The sequence below is a fragment of the Bombus pyrosoma genome, linkage group LG1 (genome assembly GCF_014825855.1).
Source record: "Bombus pyrosoma isolate SC7728 linkage group LG1, ASM1482585v1, whole genome shotgun sequence".
Lineage (NCBI taxonomy): Eukaryota > Metazoa > Arthropoda > Insecta > Hymenoptera > Apidae > Bombus > Bombus pyrosoma.
Genome location: NC_057770.1, coordinates 4,989,766 through 5,006,506, shown reverse-complemented (window position 1 = coordinate 5,006,506; position 16,741 = coordinate 4,989,766). Strand labels below are relative to the sequence as shown.

At 38.9% G+C, this 16,741-nt stretch overlaps 2 protein-coding genes across 3 annotated transcripts; both read right to left on the bottom strand.

The window, feature by feature from the left end:
• Positions 1–1,606: 1,606 nt before the first annotated feature.
• Positions 1,607–12,939, bottom strand: LOC122567862 (ATP-dependent RNA helicase DHX33). The gene is made up of 7 exons (XM_043726991.1): positions 12,101–12,939; positions 10,549–11,166; positions 9,191–9,423; positions 7,352–7,702; positions 3,966–4,164; positions 3,011–3,287; positions 1,607–1,910 (listed from the first exon to the last, which is right to left on the bottom strand). The coding sequence occupies exons 1-7, from the start codon at positions 12,328–12,330 to the stop codon at positions 1,734–1,736; spliced, it is 2,085 nt and encodes a 694-aa protein (XP_043582926.1). The 5' UTR covers positions 12,331–12,939; the 3' UTR covers positions 1,607–1,733.
• A 146-nt stretch (positions 12,940–13,085) lies between these two features.
• On the bottom strand, positions 13,086–16,691 carry LOC122567867 (major facilitator superfamily domain-containing protein 1-like). Of its 2 annotated transcripts, none has more exons than XM_043726997.1 (7): positions 16,246–16,691; positions 14,891–15,167; positions 14,409–14,825; positions 14,019–14,330; positions 13,829–13,941; positions 13,513–13,751; positions 13,086–13,441 (listed from the first exon to the last, which is right to left on the bottom strand). In XM_043726997.1, the coding sequence occupies exons 1-7, from the start codon at positions 16,382–16,384 to the stop codon at positions 13,397–13,399; spliced, it is 1,542 nt and encodes a 513-aa protein (XP_043582932.1). In that variant the 5' UTR covers positions 16,385–16,691; the 3' UTR covers positions 13,086–13,396. The 2 variants fall into 2 exon arrangements, with proteins under 2 accessions (XP_043582932.1, XP_043582937.1); XM_043727002.1 differs by lacking the exon at positions 16,246–16,691 and adding an exon at positions 15,499–16,176.
• Between the last annotated feature and the right edge of the window lie 50 nt (positions 16,692–16,741).

Below are 16,741 nucleotides of genomic sequence, written 5' to 3'. Positions count from 1 at the left end.
CGTTTGAATCGCGCGCGACGAAAACGCGATTACCCTTGGAAAACTCCATAACTCCGACCAATGTAATTACTTCTTACTTGTACGTCCCTTCTGTGGTCCGTTTTCTTTCGCTGTGCGTAAAGTAGGATCACGCGCCAGGGCGATATAGATGCCCGGGTTGCCGCTACGGCTATGATTAATCGATTTTAGCTTGCCACTAATGACTTCGGAACGTAGCCAAGTGCTGCTACTAGCTTCGACCCTTCCGGTACACGTAAGACACGTGTATACGTATGTACCGGGCTTAAACGCGAGATAAACATCGCTGAAATTAATATACGTTTCTTATCGTTAAATGTCAGTATCGATATAACGTAACGAAATAAGGATATTAAAAAAAAAAAGTCGGTATCGTCGTGCGTAAACGTAGTACTCGGAGTGACAGAGGCTTTTCGTCTTTCTGCTACGAATGACCAATATATTTCGTCGGATTAACGTTCTTATTAATCGCGCGATGTACAGCTACTAGGTTTTCGGTCAATTTGCCGATTTTAAATCATCCTCGATTCGGCGGTGAAAGGGTAAGCAAGCGTCGACGACGACCACGGGGCCGCGTTGTGACTGGCACGGAGTTGCTAGGGAATCAGCAGCGAACCGCTTCCGACAGACCTTTCGCGGCCAACGATGAGAATGGATCGTTTATAACGGTGAGTCGAAGAGAATTACGAGATTTCCGTAGCAGGTATCAAGCGCCTTCGGCGAAGCAAACGCGGCGTGCAGTGAAAAATTCCGGCACGCTGTATACGTTGCAAGATAGAAAAAAGCCTGGCACACCTCGTACGGCGCGTATCCTGACTAGGCCGTGCCAAACTTTTTTCTAGGGGGCTGCTTGATTAGAGGAAACGAATCTTCGTAGCAATCCGACAACGATTCGACGGGTTAAGCGAAACGTTCGCGAAGAAATTGAACAAGTCGTCCCGGACGTATACCGAAACGTAATGAAAAGAGTCGCGTACTCGCAGCGCGGCCACAGGCGTTCGATCGACCGATATCCTATTCCACGAGTAACACCATCGATCGAGTAAGTACTACGTAAAAAAGGATTAAATCAAAAATATTTCGTACCAAAGTTTTTCCAAAACAGACCGTCGCGTTTACGCGAAAAGGGAGACACTCTGGACTTAAAGATATAAATGAACTATGTAACTGGTGTAGCATATATTTCAAGAAATTTATTTAAATATATAAATATTGATTTAAATTGTATATCAATGCCCCATATTTTAATAATTATTAATTATTGCTAATGTCTGTAATTATCATCGTATTATTCGATATATAGAAATCGTGCCGGAGAAGAAATCTATCGATAACGATAAAGATCTTCAAAGTTCAAAGAGATACGATCGATAAGCGTAAAAAACCGAACTAGAACTGTATATATTTTTATCTAAATCTTTAGATATGTTTCTTTAATCGACGACGAAACAATGAATGCGTTACTTTCAAAGTTATGTCAACGCCTACGGCAAACGATATCAACTAAAATGCAAGATAGATGGATAAGTAAAATGGAGTAAAGAAGGGCAAAAGAAAGGGCGAATTATTTACGTATCCACGTGCCATCTCCGACAAGATCATCGTCTTTATTAAAGAACTGTACAGAGTACAAAAACGAGTTGCGTCGATTCTTCCCGATTACAACGATTCGGGACAAAAACGGGAACGCTTGTAACGAAGATTGCAGATTCCGTTTAATCGTGTTTTCCGACACCGGTGCCTTTTTCGGTCAACCACGAGCAGTCGATGACAGACAAACCGCGGATGTAACATCTTCCGGTGGCTACAACCTCCGTGAACAATATCAACGGTGGCTTGCTGCCGTGCAACGTCGAGGAAGGATGTATGGCGACTGGCTGCTTCGAGCTCACCTACACAAACGAACAATCCAATTACTCCTAAATTCTCGTTACCAAGTCGCTGGCAGAGAAAGCTTACTTAAACCGTGCCTCATACTCCAAAGGAACTTGTTTAAGCTTCAAATTTCCGACATGACAACGAAATAATGCTACCTCTCCCTTCAATTTTGTCTGTTTAAAAAGTTCTTGCACCGTAAACTTTTCCGTCTCGCTACGATGTCGCTTTCCTTTGTCGCAACCAGTTAAAAGAGATCGTACGACGCCCAATGGCACGCGATTAACCCGTTGAAAACCAAGCCACGATACGATGCAACAAAATTTCCTCCATGCAACGTTATCGAAAGACGTAAATAAAGTCGCTTTATCTACACGTTGTCTCGACAAGATATATTACGTATTAAAGACGTATTAAAGTAATATAAGCTTTACAGAAGCGCGATCAAAATTTCTACGATTCGATAAAAATTATTTGTTAACGCGCTGTAAATACTTTAATCGCTCCGTAAAATATTAAGCGATTTCTTTAAATTTTTATTTTCCTAACCACCATTGTAAAAGCGAAATTCCATGATAAATCGATTGAACTAAGAATTATGTATATATGATTTTACAAAATCAAGATATATTTCTAGAAAATAGTACGTAATATCCGTATTTATCCAGAGGTGGGAGAAAATATATATATTTTTCAATGTAAAAATTGCCACCTGTGTCGCGTTTCTTTTAAATGCCTTTCCTCTCTATCGCGCCAACTATCAACGACGTCAGCAAATATCTCAAACTACTACGCTTCAACCGCGTATAAACGCAATCTTCTATTTGTCGATTATTCTCGTAAAAAGTCAACAGCGCTTCATCAACGGGACACATTTATTTACCTTACAGTACAATCAGAGAGGAAAGTTTGAGACTTTCGTGGCTCGAATAATTACGTACGGTATCGTACTCGATCGACCTACTTCAACGACAAAGTTCCACTGGCCAAAAAGTTCGTCGAACGGATCTTGGATTCGGACAAGCGGCCTCGAGATCGACGGTCGTTGTGATGCTACGAGAGTGAAAAAAAGAGAGGGAGAGAGAGAGAGAGAGAGAGGAGAATAAAATGAACTCACGGTGATGTAAGTCTGATCCCTCTGCAATTCAGCGAGATTATCGTAGAGACCCTCGAAGAGTGCTTTCCTGAGTTGGTCGGTATTCGTCCCGCAGCTGGCCTTCTCCAAATTCGCACGTTCCGCCAATGTGGCGAGTTGCTGTCGCACCTCCGCGGCGTATTCTAGATTCCTGTGATGCAGAAAGTTCTCGTGACACCAGACCTTCTTCTGCTTGGTATTGGCGTACGCGCGAAAAACGTTCAGCAACGTGACGTGGTCTCCCTCGGGGGAGGCGAATCTGGAACGAACGAAAGAAGCGTAACAAGCTGCGAGTATCGATCGCATCGTGGACGGATCTGTTCGACCTTTAAAGGGATACACAGAATTTGCTCTAGATTCCTGAATACTTATTTTGACAAATATTTGATCACTGTACCGTGAAATTTCGTTTTCACGAAACTCGTAGCTGTTTCCTATTTCAAAAATATTTTAAAGCTACAAAGGCACTTTGGTTTTTGTCTGACGACAAAAATATTGCGAACAAGTTGTTCAATCACAATTATGTTTTATCTGGCGCTATAGATAACACCGTGACGAGTTCAGCGATATCGGATTAGGTTAATTTGCTTTGAAAATATTTAGAAAATCATGCTGAAAGGTGAAATTCGAGCGCTGCTTGCTTCTACGATTTACTCCGCGTCAGGACTATTTATTCGTTGGAAGATGCATCTACGGACGTTATCGCGAAACAACTCGTTCGCAAAATTTCTCAAAACAGGTATCGGAGATGAGCAAGTTCTTGGTTATTAGCGTGCGTTACGTTGTATCGAAGGATAGATGTGTATTTCTAATCGTTTATTATGATATATACGCGAAACGTATAAGAGAGGTATGAAAGAGCCGGTGAAAGAAGCATTACGATATATGGAATAAGTGTTGGACGAAACAGAGGCCAGAGATCGATAAAATCCGATACCTTGATCTAGCGACGTAAGCTTGCTGTCTTTTCGCAGGTGGATCAGTGAAAACAGACTCTCCTGACAATAGAGCGACGACGGTGAGGGCTTCTTCGAGACATTGATGCTCCGCGGATGCAAGAATCACCTTAGTGAACCGTGGATCCAACGGAAACAAGGACATTGTTCTTCCAAGGGTAGTCAGCTGTGGTGGAGAACCTATTCCCATGAAAGTCGAACGAAAAAATCTTATCTCTTAAACATATAGGTACATAAACGTACGTACGATATTTCGATACGTATTTTCGATACACCGATATCGCACGAACTTTTCTCAAAAATGAAATACCCCTTTAATATTCCGCAAGGTAGCGACTTCTTCTAGCAATGTCAATTTTCGTCTTTAAGCGCGAATAGAGTTCGAAGAAATTGCGATTAGCTCGAAACTAATTAAATTAAATATATAATGATCGACGTAAACGCGAGTTACTTATCGCTTTGCTTAAAGGATAGATCGTGACGATCGTGAGAACGTTCGATATCGTCTTATAGTTCGTTCGTATCAGTTTCAGGTGTCGATAGATTTGTAAAATATCCTTCGATCATCGTGAAACTTTTCTATCCCGTGATCGATAGAAGACAAATAGATATAAAAAGACTGTATCGAAATATGATGTATATGGTCGAATTATACTCTTCCAGACAACATAAACGACGTCGAATAAAGTTGCAGCGATTTTCGTTTTAGATATACGCGATACAGTCGCGATAACAACCGACATGTGAGATATGAAATATCGCTGTTCTAAAAAGAAATAAAGCAGCACAGAACGTATTGTTTTCGCGGACGGGGATATATTTGCTCCGTGAGCTGATGTCGCTTATTTGAAATTCAGAATCTTCCTTTTCGAGAGTTTGCAGCGGAACTCCAGTTCCCAATTTGTCGTACTAATAAAAAGAAATCCCACGTCTACGATAATACAGTCCATATGTATGTAACTTTATTATATCGCACGTAACTTACGACCTTGTTCGATCTTTCTCGCAAAATAAATTATTCCATAAAACTGTAAAATAAAAATGTAGCGATAATTTTTCGATAAAGCGAACGACTGAACGAACAAAAGCAGCTAAGCGATGTAACGAAGGAAAAAAAGAGCGACCAGATATTCTGACAAAATTTTACGGTTCGATCGTACACGCTGTGCATAAATTCAAACTCGTATAATCCACGTATACGTGAACAACGTACGAGTATTTCTAGGATCGCGATGAAACTGTTACACGAAAGCCAAAGGACTTCCATCTACGATGGACCGTCTATGCACTTTCGTTCCGTTTCGCTTAAGAAACCGTCAGCCTCGATCAAATCCTCCATTCGTATTCCACGACGAATTCCTATTTTTCAATAAACGTAAGATCGATCGAGAGCTGAATTATTACCCTATATTTTAGGATGTTTGTCCACGATCGAACAGCGATAATTTGTATTCGATATCTGCGAGGGTATTTGCACGAATGCGTTAGAAACGCAGTTTGTATCGTCGCTGGAAAAATCAATGACGAGATACGAAGAAAATGAGATTATAGAGGATGTAGTGTAGCGAGTCTTGCACATTCTGGAACAGCTAAAATCCCAAAATCGATACGGAATGCCACTTGACGCTTGATCTTATTCTCGGTGGAACGNTTTTTTTTTTTTTTTTTTTTTTTTTTTTTTTTTTTTTTTTTTTTTTTTTTTTTTTTTTTTTTTTTTTTTTTTTTTTTTTTTTTTTTTTTTTTTTTTTTTTTTTTTTTTTTTTTTTTTTTTTTTTTTGTCGTTTTGCTACTAGAGACGATATGGATTAAAACGTTCCACAGACTCGAGAGTCAAGTTGTTTTTCTCTATATAGAATACTGTACTTCTACGTGGAATGCTTCGCTTCGCTTATCTGTGGTTAAAAGTATCGGGAATTCTAATAACGGGAATCAACGGTAGATTTTAAACCTGACAATTGGAAAAGAGAATCTAAATTACGATATCGATGTTACCGAAGACTAATAGCATCGTAATACGCTTATTTAATATAGAGATATCTCGTTAATTTAATTATATTTAGGATCAACGAAGATGGTACGGTATTTCGTAAAGTTCGAAATACGCGTATAATATCGTACTATGTGTCCTCGAAATTACGATGTTTACGTATATAGAATTTTATACCGTACAATATAATATATCACGCGATATATCGTTTACGCTTTACGCTAATAAATAAATAAAAGATCATATAATTTCTGAAAATCGATAAAATTATTCGACCGACGAAACAGAATGATCGAGCAAACGTAAGATTCGAGTCGAAATCCATCCATCTTCTTTCTGTCCGGAGTATGCGGCGATGCTGCCGTTTCTTCGCGTTTATGTAATTTGACGTTAATTTTCTCACGCGATCGAGATCGATTAAGAAGACTACAAATCCCAGTGAATCGTTTTAGGAAAAAGAAATCTTCCAACGATTCGGATAGCTCGATTAGCGCGGCAATCTGATCTCGCGAACGAGAAACTCAAAGTCCAACCATAGTCGAAAACTTAATTGACCGATCTAGTTTCTCTTCGCAAATTCTACGAACAGACATTCGTAGCTTTGCGTTTAATTTTCGCATGTTGAACTTTGCACATAGTCTGGAGTACCTCTATCTATCGTACTAAATAACTTACACGTAACTATCGTTTGCGTAACATTCGTGGCACGAATAAAAATTTGATCGACGAGTTTCATTAAATTTACCACGAGTATCAATTATTTCTGCGATTTTCCGTTAAATACTCGAGAAGTTTAAGTGGATCGTTATTAGTCGAGAGTACATTATATTTTTATAAAATATTCATCTGACATCTCACGAATACCTTGTCCATATCTATCCGGCTGATTTTATTGAAGTAATTGCTACCTGTTTTAAAGCAACTCAAATTTATTGAACAACAAACACCATCGAACTATTAAATGCTTATTCATACTCATATTCTCTCTATTTTATTCGACCTATTATGACGTAAATGTACGTACACGTCTATGACACGTATGCGTATAGTACATATGTATGCGGTATACGATTTCGATGGCGATGATGTTATACGATTAACGATATTCGAAATAAATATATAATAATAACAAAGATAAAATAGTATCGCGATATCGACCTTTGCGCGATCCATCCCATCGTCTTCGCAAAACTATACGCTCGTTTATTTACATGAATCGATACTATTGGAACCACTTCACTCCACTCTCTCCTTAGTGGTCACCTTTCAAAACATCTAGCGAAATTCATTCGTTCTGAAATCGAGACAAGCAACGAGAATATCTACGCGATTTACGCGTAGATCTATCATTTCTTATGCCGTCGAAACTACGAGACTCACCCTTAACGGCGCCCAATTTTTCCAGACAGGTCACAGCAACGTCAACGGCCTCCTTCGGTGGTTTGTCCATAAAATCAAAGGTGGTGATGTCGACCCCGATAGCAAGCAGCTGCAGGGCTACTCCCGCGAGGGAACACCTTTGTATCTCTGGCACAGACATCTCCTTCATCCTCTCGAATTCCTCCTTGGTGTAGTTTCTGTAACATGTGCCGGCCGCTTCCCGGCCAGCTCGGCCGGTCCTCTGCCAGGCCTGTGCCTTTGAGACTTTTTCCACCCTGAGCACATCCAATCCGGTGGTCGGGTGATGAGTTCTCGCCTTCACCACTCCGGTGTCGATCACGTGTCGAATTCCTGCGTAATTTTGTCGAGAAATTACCGCGCGCATCGGCAACGTCGTCGCTCCCTCTCGCCAACGTAATCGCGAGAACGCGGCGAGTAATCGAGTCTATCGCGAACGAGCGGACCGGCTTTCGGCTCGCGATATTAGCAGATCGAGCTACACGCGGAAAATGCCCTTTTCCTTTTCGTTGTTTAAAGTCGCATCTACCGACCACGTAGCCGATATTATTAAAAATTGATACCGAAACTTCAAATTTATCGTATAATTTCAAGTATCTCGTAACTTGCTGTAACTTCCTTTCGCTTCTCTTCGCAAAGTTACTTTTTACGAGTTGACGCGATTCCACGTGTACTCTATCGTGGAAATCTTTGCCGAACGGGCTAGTAATTCGTAATCTTATTATAGTTTCCATCGTAACGTTCGCGTCGCGCGATTTCCTCGTTTGAAGATCGTACGCTCGGCATGGATTCTCAAAGGCGGTTAAACCCGGGCCTATATCGTAATTGTCTTACGGAAGATTGTGCGTTGATACAAGCCAGGCTTTCGTCCGACGATATCGCCGCTCTTACGCTTTCGATGGCCAACTCTATGGCCTTATTAACGCAAACGTAATTGCGTTTAGTTTGCTACCGCGGCAATGCCGTTATCGGTTTTTGCGCAAAGCGTGGAAAATGGGTTCGCGTTGGCGCGGAAAACACGAAGGCTGACTATCTAGGGTATCGTGCCAACGAAACTCGCAGGATCGACCAGAATTAATATTCAAGATAAAACGTTCGAAAATATCGCACGGCTATTAAGAAGAAACGATACCCTGGCGTCTACCTACCATACGTCCAATTTGACAAATTAAAATTGAAATATCTGCTAAATCAATAGTTTTCCGACATACATAGATTGATAGATTCTCGTAGGTATGGCTCGATCAGTGTACTAAAAAAGATATATGATTCCGTGCAAAAGAAATAAAGTTGTCCCTTAAAATCTGCGTAAAAGTAATTTGCACCGTACGATGCCACCTTCGAACCAAACAGCTTTCGTTAAAACACGATATTCTAGTTGAACGAAACAGTCTGCACGATCCTTTAATCAAAAACAGATCCAAACAAATTCCTATCTTGATTTCGTGTCTTCCTTTGTACTCTATGAAAATATGCATTTGCATAAGTATACGCAATTTGCACATTTTGTACATTTTCTCGTAAATGCTCCGCATAAATGACAAAAGCAAACGATCAAAATTACCTGCCTCGGTTGTCTTCCTCGAAATTTTGATTCTATTTACATTTAATCGTGACAGAACAAAAGAACTGCAACGAATTCGTGATTCATCGTTATCCATGAACAACATGAATCCGACGATCACAATATCGTCGTACATGTATGTATATATGTAGAGAGCTCTTCTAACGTAAAGAAAAATATTCGGCCTGAAGAGATTAGAGACGACGGGATAGGAGAAAAAAGTTGGAAATAAAGTAATCTCGTTGATTCACACGTACCGCCGATGGTAACGGAGGTTTCAGCCACGTTGGTCGACAAAATCAGCTTTCTCATTCCAGGAGCGGATGGTTTAAAGGCTTCCAATTGTTGATGCGTCGGCAAAGCCGAGTACAATGGAAACACCTTCAACGATGGATAACCCTGCCCATCCAATTGTTTAGCTACTTGTCTGGCGCTCGCAGCCGCAGCCTCTATTTCTTCTTGCCCGGTTAGAAAAACCAGAATATCCTCGCTGGAAAAGAGACAAAAAGTTTCTGGAAATCGTCTGTTTCCTTCTGACCCATTTCCCCAGGCTTCGTATTCGAACCTGCTCACCTCTAATCGAATAAAAGTAACGGTGTTATGCAAATACACGGGCATCTTGCAAATGGCCTACTATGCTGAAAAATTTACACTCGACGATATTTCTATTATCGTATCGCGGAACGCGTTTATACTAGAAAATTGGAGGGAATTCGTAACAGGTACTCCATAATTTTCCTTCGATATTCTGCGTGCCGCTTCTATTTAAATTAAACTTGAAAGAGAAACAAAATGATGTATAGCACAGTGACACGTTTCATTCGAATACGGTACAACTGGTACAGTAACGGTAAGCTCGTTACAATTATCATCATTTCGGAAAGTGGTCTTTTGTATATTAAAGGCGAATTATCTGAAAGGATGATTAATGATTTCGTACAAAGTGAGGTGATAAACCGAATAATTGGACCGGAAATGTTGCACTCTGAGAATTATTTATAGGAAGCAACGAGCTGCTTCAAAATCGTACGATTCCATTTAAAAAGGGGCATATAATTTTCATTTCACTCTGGCAACGAGTCTCTGTCTATGCTATAAGCAGCTTATGCGCTTAAAGCTACCGTCATAAATTTAAGTTTTCTACCGTCCATATTATTGCAAATACATAATGTGTGTGTGCGTGTAAGAGAAATTGATTTTCTGAGGTGTCAGTCGTTCGTTAGAGATAAACGCGAAGCTAAAAAGATATAGGCATATTTCTTGTTTTCATTTAAACAAGTAAAAGATTGATAGAGGGACGAATTACTTATGAACGATAGAGTACATGTACATCGATTATACATAGAGTACATCGATTATACAACACGCTGCATAGTATAACGTATACGATGTTGTACGCAAAGAAACGAAATTCCGTCTTCTTACGTCGTACAATTACCTACTTGCTTGTCATTTTTCTTCGTACCTGCAGGTATCGTAGAAAGATCGATATTGCGAAACGAAAACCATACAAGATTTACAGCGTCGAGAATATTTCCGCGACTTGAAAATGACATTTTTTACGCAAGTAAGTAACAAGTAGGAACAGAGTGAATAAAAAAAAAAAAAAAATTACTTAGCAGGGTTGTCGCGATGAATCTGGAAAGCTGTAACAAGGGCAGAGAACACATAATCCTCCTGCGATTTGACGGCGTGATAAATCTTCACCGGATGCTGACGACCCTCTAAGTACACTGCTGGTGCTTGGAAATACTTGCTGAACTTATCGACGTCCATCGTAGCTGACATTACGAGCAGCTTCAGCGGCGGCAGGTTCTTAAGCTTTCGTAAATTTTGTGCCCTTCTCGCCACGCCGAGCAATACGTCAGTTTGCACCGAGCGTTCGTGAGCCTCGTCAAGGATCACCACTGAATAATCCGATAAAATCTCGTCGGTCATCGCCTCGCGAACCATCATTCCGTCGGTCAGATACTTGATTCTCGTTTGCGACGAAGTCACGTCCTCGAAACGTACGCAATAACCGACCAATTTACCCGGTTCTACTCCTTGCTCCTGTGCAACTCTGCGAGCCACGCTCACCGCCGCTACTCTTCGAGGTTGAGTGATACCGATGCAACCGATAGTGCCTGCGATACCAGACGAGAGCAACAATTGCGGAATTTGCGTGGTCTTGCCACTTCCCGTTTCGCCAATTATGATTAGAGTGCTGTTTCTGCGAATCTCTTCGAGTAGCCTGAAACGAACGTTGAAGGCAATTTATTAGCTCACGTGGAAACCACATCGTCTTACGATGGGGAAAAATAGATGGAGGTATCTTTGACGTTAAATACTGCAACCCGCTAATTATATCAATTTATACCAAATACACTATTAACTTTAATAAACTATGGACGTAGGCGAAAGAATTGCTCCATGTCCACGTTATACTTTCCCCGTTTCCAGTATATAGTTAAACTATTATGTCGTTCGCTTTAATGACATAACGTTTACTAATAACAACGCTCGCTCGTAGGAAACGGAATCTCCTGTCTTTTCGCTAAATTTCAAAGAAGTAAAAGTAAGAGAAAATAAAACAGATTTATATCTACTGTAAGCTACGTACTTTTAAAAATACCACCGTAATCCTCGTAAACAATCGCGATATATATCATCTACTTGTACTTCTACTAATTACTTATCCATGATTTAATAACTTTGCAATGTGAATCCGGCTTTGTTTGAGAATACCAAAAGATATTTAAGCACAGGGAATTAAATATTTGATAAAAATGTTGCTAAATAGTATCCATAAATTTCATTGATCTTTTTTACATTATTTAGAATATATCGATTATTTATAATTAATTATAATATATAAATATATTGATTAATAACAATCGCTTAAAATATTATTTATATAGTTTGGCAGATATATACGTAATATCGTATATTAATATTAGTATGTACCGGGATATTTCTAACAAATAATTTTTCAAATTATTTTCAGTACGCGCGTTTTTAGTTCCATATAACGCTGCCATCTGTAGGACGAGAAACCGAGTTATCAACTTTGCATAGTCGATGATACACCATCTTGTTTTACGATATTCTGCGTGTCTACTTTGAAGGCGTAAAGTATAGCAGTAAAAAATCAATCGAAAAACGAAAAACAATGATACGTAACTTACCGCTTACGAAGCTTATAGACCGGTAAAGACTTCCTTTGTTGTTGTAAACTAATATTATTTCCTTTATCCACATTTTCTGCTTGAACGTTTTGTTGATTATCCTCGAATTTTTGGATTTTGCTCGAACTTTCGTTAAATACAACGGTAGTAGGACGTTTCGGTGCCAATTTCGAGAAACTCGAAGTACCCATAACGATATATTTCGAATCTGCGTTGTCGTGGACCCCCATGTCGACGAAAATTAAAGTTAAAACCGTGATCCTCCTAATAGTAAATGTGCTCACGGGTACGCACGTGTTGCACACTACAGCTGTGTATAAATAAGCGTCTTGAGTCTTGACAGGCGTCACAGCCAATGGCGTCGCCTCGTCGTATGTCAAACGCTTCTTTCTCGAGTACTTTAATCATTGTTATTCATAGTTTAATCAAATTGATTTTTCTCGTGTGCAGTGACGAATGTTTTCGGTAAAAAACACGAGTATACGTTTTTTTTAAACAAAATCTGCCTGACAAACGATAATTTCTTGTTTGCAGCAGTACGTGTTCTTTAATTGCGTGAGAACTATTTTTTATGTATAAAATTACTTTTGTCAAGAAAATAGATAAAAAATGTTTTCAATACATCTCTTCTATGACACATTTTATAACAAAAACAATTTCATAAACTTTTATTTGTTATATGACAGTTGTATGACAAAAAGGTTCGATTATTATAAAAAGAACGGTATAATATAGCGTAACGTTAAATACTGCAAATAACGTTGCAATCAATGCATGATAACTTAATCTTCTTAACTTTTGCTTCGAGTTAACTGTACATTACTAAATGTGCGTTAAGGTACTCTTATATGCCACGATTGTCGCATGTTACGAGTCTTAAATGATAAGTAACTTGAAATATTTATATAGGTTTTCTTTTAAATAAGATGTAGAAAATAATTCTTGATTTCTTGATTTGTTCGTTTGTTGTTGAAAACACGTGTTATTTGATGGTGTTTCATAAAATCGTATTATTATTAACATTCGTAGTTACAATAAATGCCAAAAACAAACGATATACAAATATATCTTTGCCACTTGTCAATTATTGGCATATTAATTTCTCGATAAAAGATCTATTTTTCGATCTGTTACAAATGAATTATGTGTAATTCGGGCTACAATTCAAACGTATCGATTACGAAATTATCACAGATTAATGCTGTGTAAGAGGAAGACACAGTGAGCAACTCTTTTACCGAGGTTTTTAAATGAATATAGCTATTTATATTTTTAAATTCATCTAAATAAAATGCATCATCGTAATAGCCGGTGAATTGGTGTTTTTACGTTAGGTGGTACCTAAAAGTATTCAACGTATTAACAGTATTAAAGGTATTTTTAAATCGTTTTAAACAACATTGCACGATTACCATTCCTCCGATGCGAGACAGATAACGATTTCTAATGCTAATGTCAGATTGTGGTTGTAAAAGATCGTCAGTCGATAAATCAGAAGTTGATTCCGGAGCCAGTAACTTTTCTCTTTCGAGACTTTCCGGTGTACGTCGAATTTCTTCATATTTTTCTCTCTGACCTGGCGTCATATTCAAATAGCCACCGGTAGTTGTTACGTCCGACACCCAGATTGCAACAGCGGTTATTAACGAAACTATTAAAGCGTTGATTAGAAATTAGCATACAGACATTTAGATCACATCGAAATAGCAATGCGAGGAAAAGACATACTCCATAGCCAACCCAAGAAAAACATTTCGAGCATGAAGTATCCACCCCGGTCAACGATTATACCAGCTAATATTGAAGTTGTAGCCAAACCCAAATTTTGTACAGCCTGTGCACTGTAAATAAAGGATTTCGTAAGATTAGCTGTCAAGTATTTCAAAGATGTTTAAAGAGTGTGTTAAACTTTACTTACATTCCGTAAGCAGTACCAAGCTGATATTCTGGGGTAACGAGTGCGATCAGTGGCCATAAACTACTAGCGAGCATAGAGTATGCTAATCCCATAAGAATCATGCATACATAAGGATTTATATATGTGAATGCGAGTAGTCCATGAGCTACTATAGTTGCAAGAATACTGACAAACATCCAAGAAACGTTCTTTCCAGTTCTATCGACAAGATAGCCCAAGATGGGAGACGCAATAGCTGATATGGAGTACACGAGAGAGTTAACCATATTCGCGTTTGATGGTTCAAACGCATACTTTCGTTCGAAAAATACTCTAAAGGAAAGAATAACTTGACGTAGTACGTAATTACGTAAAATACAATTATACAAATTCCTTATTAGTCGTACTTACTTTCCTAATGCGATGAACGGGAATATCGCAACGTAATAAGCAATACAAATGACGGCGATCAACCAAAATATTAGTTTAAAATCTTTAATATCGGTTAAACTAACGACTTCGGTTTCTTGCCCCTCTCCCCTTCTTAATAATCTCTCAGCACGCTTATCCATAATACCCAGTAAACATGCACAGATCATAGAACCCACGCAGGTAAGGGCAGCGAGAAAGAGAACAATGCCAATACATTCTGGCCCTTTATAGTATTGAGACACGTAATTATAAATTGGCTCCATTACTAAAAAGTTCACGGTTGATCCGACTCTAGCGAAACTTAGCTGCAAACCAAACACCAAGTTCAGTTCCTTCCCTTTGAACCATAAAACGGCATAATTATTTTGAGCGACGGCCAATGATTCTGCGCCAACGCTGCAAAGGTATCGAGATTAATACCAGAATCATAAAATATTCCAAGCTTATAGAGAAAGACATACCCAAAAACAAAGCGACCAACCATCATCACCCAAAACTCGTTAACCATAGCTCCAGCTGCAAATATAATCTGACCGATCAGCGTAAGTCCCATATATATAATTGTTCCTAAACGTATGCCAAATACACTGTCCAATAAAAATCCGCCAATGAAACATAAAATCACGTTTGGCCATGAGTAAATAGAATACAATAAAACAAATTTACTAGTTGACATCTGCAAGTCGACTTTAAAGTCATCTTGCAAAGCACCAGGATTGTCAAAGCAGAAGTAAGAACCTGCAAATAAAAGCATTTCGTTCGATTAATTGACGCGCCGGACGGAAGTGCAGTCGCATGATAAACGAATCATTGATCGCTTAAGAGTGCTCGAGAAACGTGACTAATATGTTGGGTTGGCAACTAAGTGATTGCGGATTTTGTCAATACCACCTAATGACAAAATCCGCAATCACTTAGTTGCCAACCGAATACATGCGATTCGAACTCGCATCAGAAACATCAGCAAGAGGGGAACAAGTAAAATATCGCGGACAAAAGAATACCGACAAGATGATACAGCTTATCTCAGGCCATGTGCAAAATGGACGGTGTATCTTATACAACTTACACCGAATCCATTCATAAATGTATGTTACGTTGTATACGTGTATTGAGCATTTTATGTCACTTGGAAAACCAATAGAAAGGAACTAAAACACAATTAATAAAATTTTCACAGAACAATTACTAAAAATAGTTTCTCGCAAATCAATAGAAAAGAAATGTAATAAGTAATGATTAACAGTAAGAGTACAATTTCACATTATTTCTTAAAAAGCTCATTTCCCTAGCATCGTAAAAAAATTTATAAATGATTCATTAAAAAAACATTACATAAATACGATGGCAATAGAGGCAATAGAACTAGAATAATCAAATGTACGTGATTGTTTAGTTTACTGTCGAGTAACGAGTATCTCGTAATTAAATACATTTTCGATGTAATGATAATAACGATTGAAAAAAATCACGCTTCCTATAATTTTATAGGTTCATTAGCATTTCGTTACGATATGCGATAGATAATAAACGTCAAAGTACGGGCTTAAATGTTCGTGAAAAAAATATCAAACCAGCATATCATAAAATTTAATAAACAAAATTATTGCAGGTTGCAATTGAAATTATTTTACGAAAACTTTAATCGGAAAGAAACAACAGATATTAGTCATCCCGATAACTGAGTTCAAACTCGAGTTTAAACACTTAATGAGGTCATAATGTACCGAAACAAAAGCGATCAGATATAAATAATGTACAATGGCTACTTGATCACGTTGTAAAGATAATTAAGCAGTAACGGTGACAGTCGTACCAAAGCCTAATAGGCACATCAATGCCAGGCCAAGAACTTTGTACAGTGGCTTTTTAGGACTGCAGAATCCTTGTAAGGCGATCTCATCATCGGATCTCTCCAGAGTGGTCTCTGGACTTTCTAATATGCCTCCTTCCATCGTTACGTTTCCAGTCGTAGCGATATTTTAGTGTTTACAAGCGCCTGGCACAGCCACAGGTGCCCCGAATTGCAAATGTTCACTCGAGTTCACCGTACCGATCCATCACACATTGATCGAACACACACGAGCTAATCTCTCCGTAAAATAAGATAGCTGCGACTCGATTAAGAAAAAGAGAATGCAATAGGAGATCAGCTCGTGCGTGCTGCCGATTAACTGCTTGAACAAGTTGGGTTCTCTGTCAGTCGTTGCATTGCTAATCTGTCAATCACATGCGTCACGCAACAGAACTAACGTAACGTAAGTCACGAAACTACATGAACGTGCGCGAGACCATAGAGTACCAAAAGATGG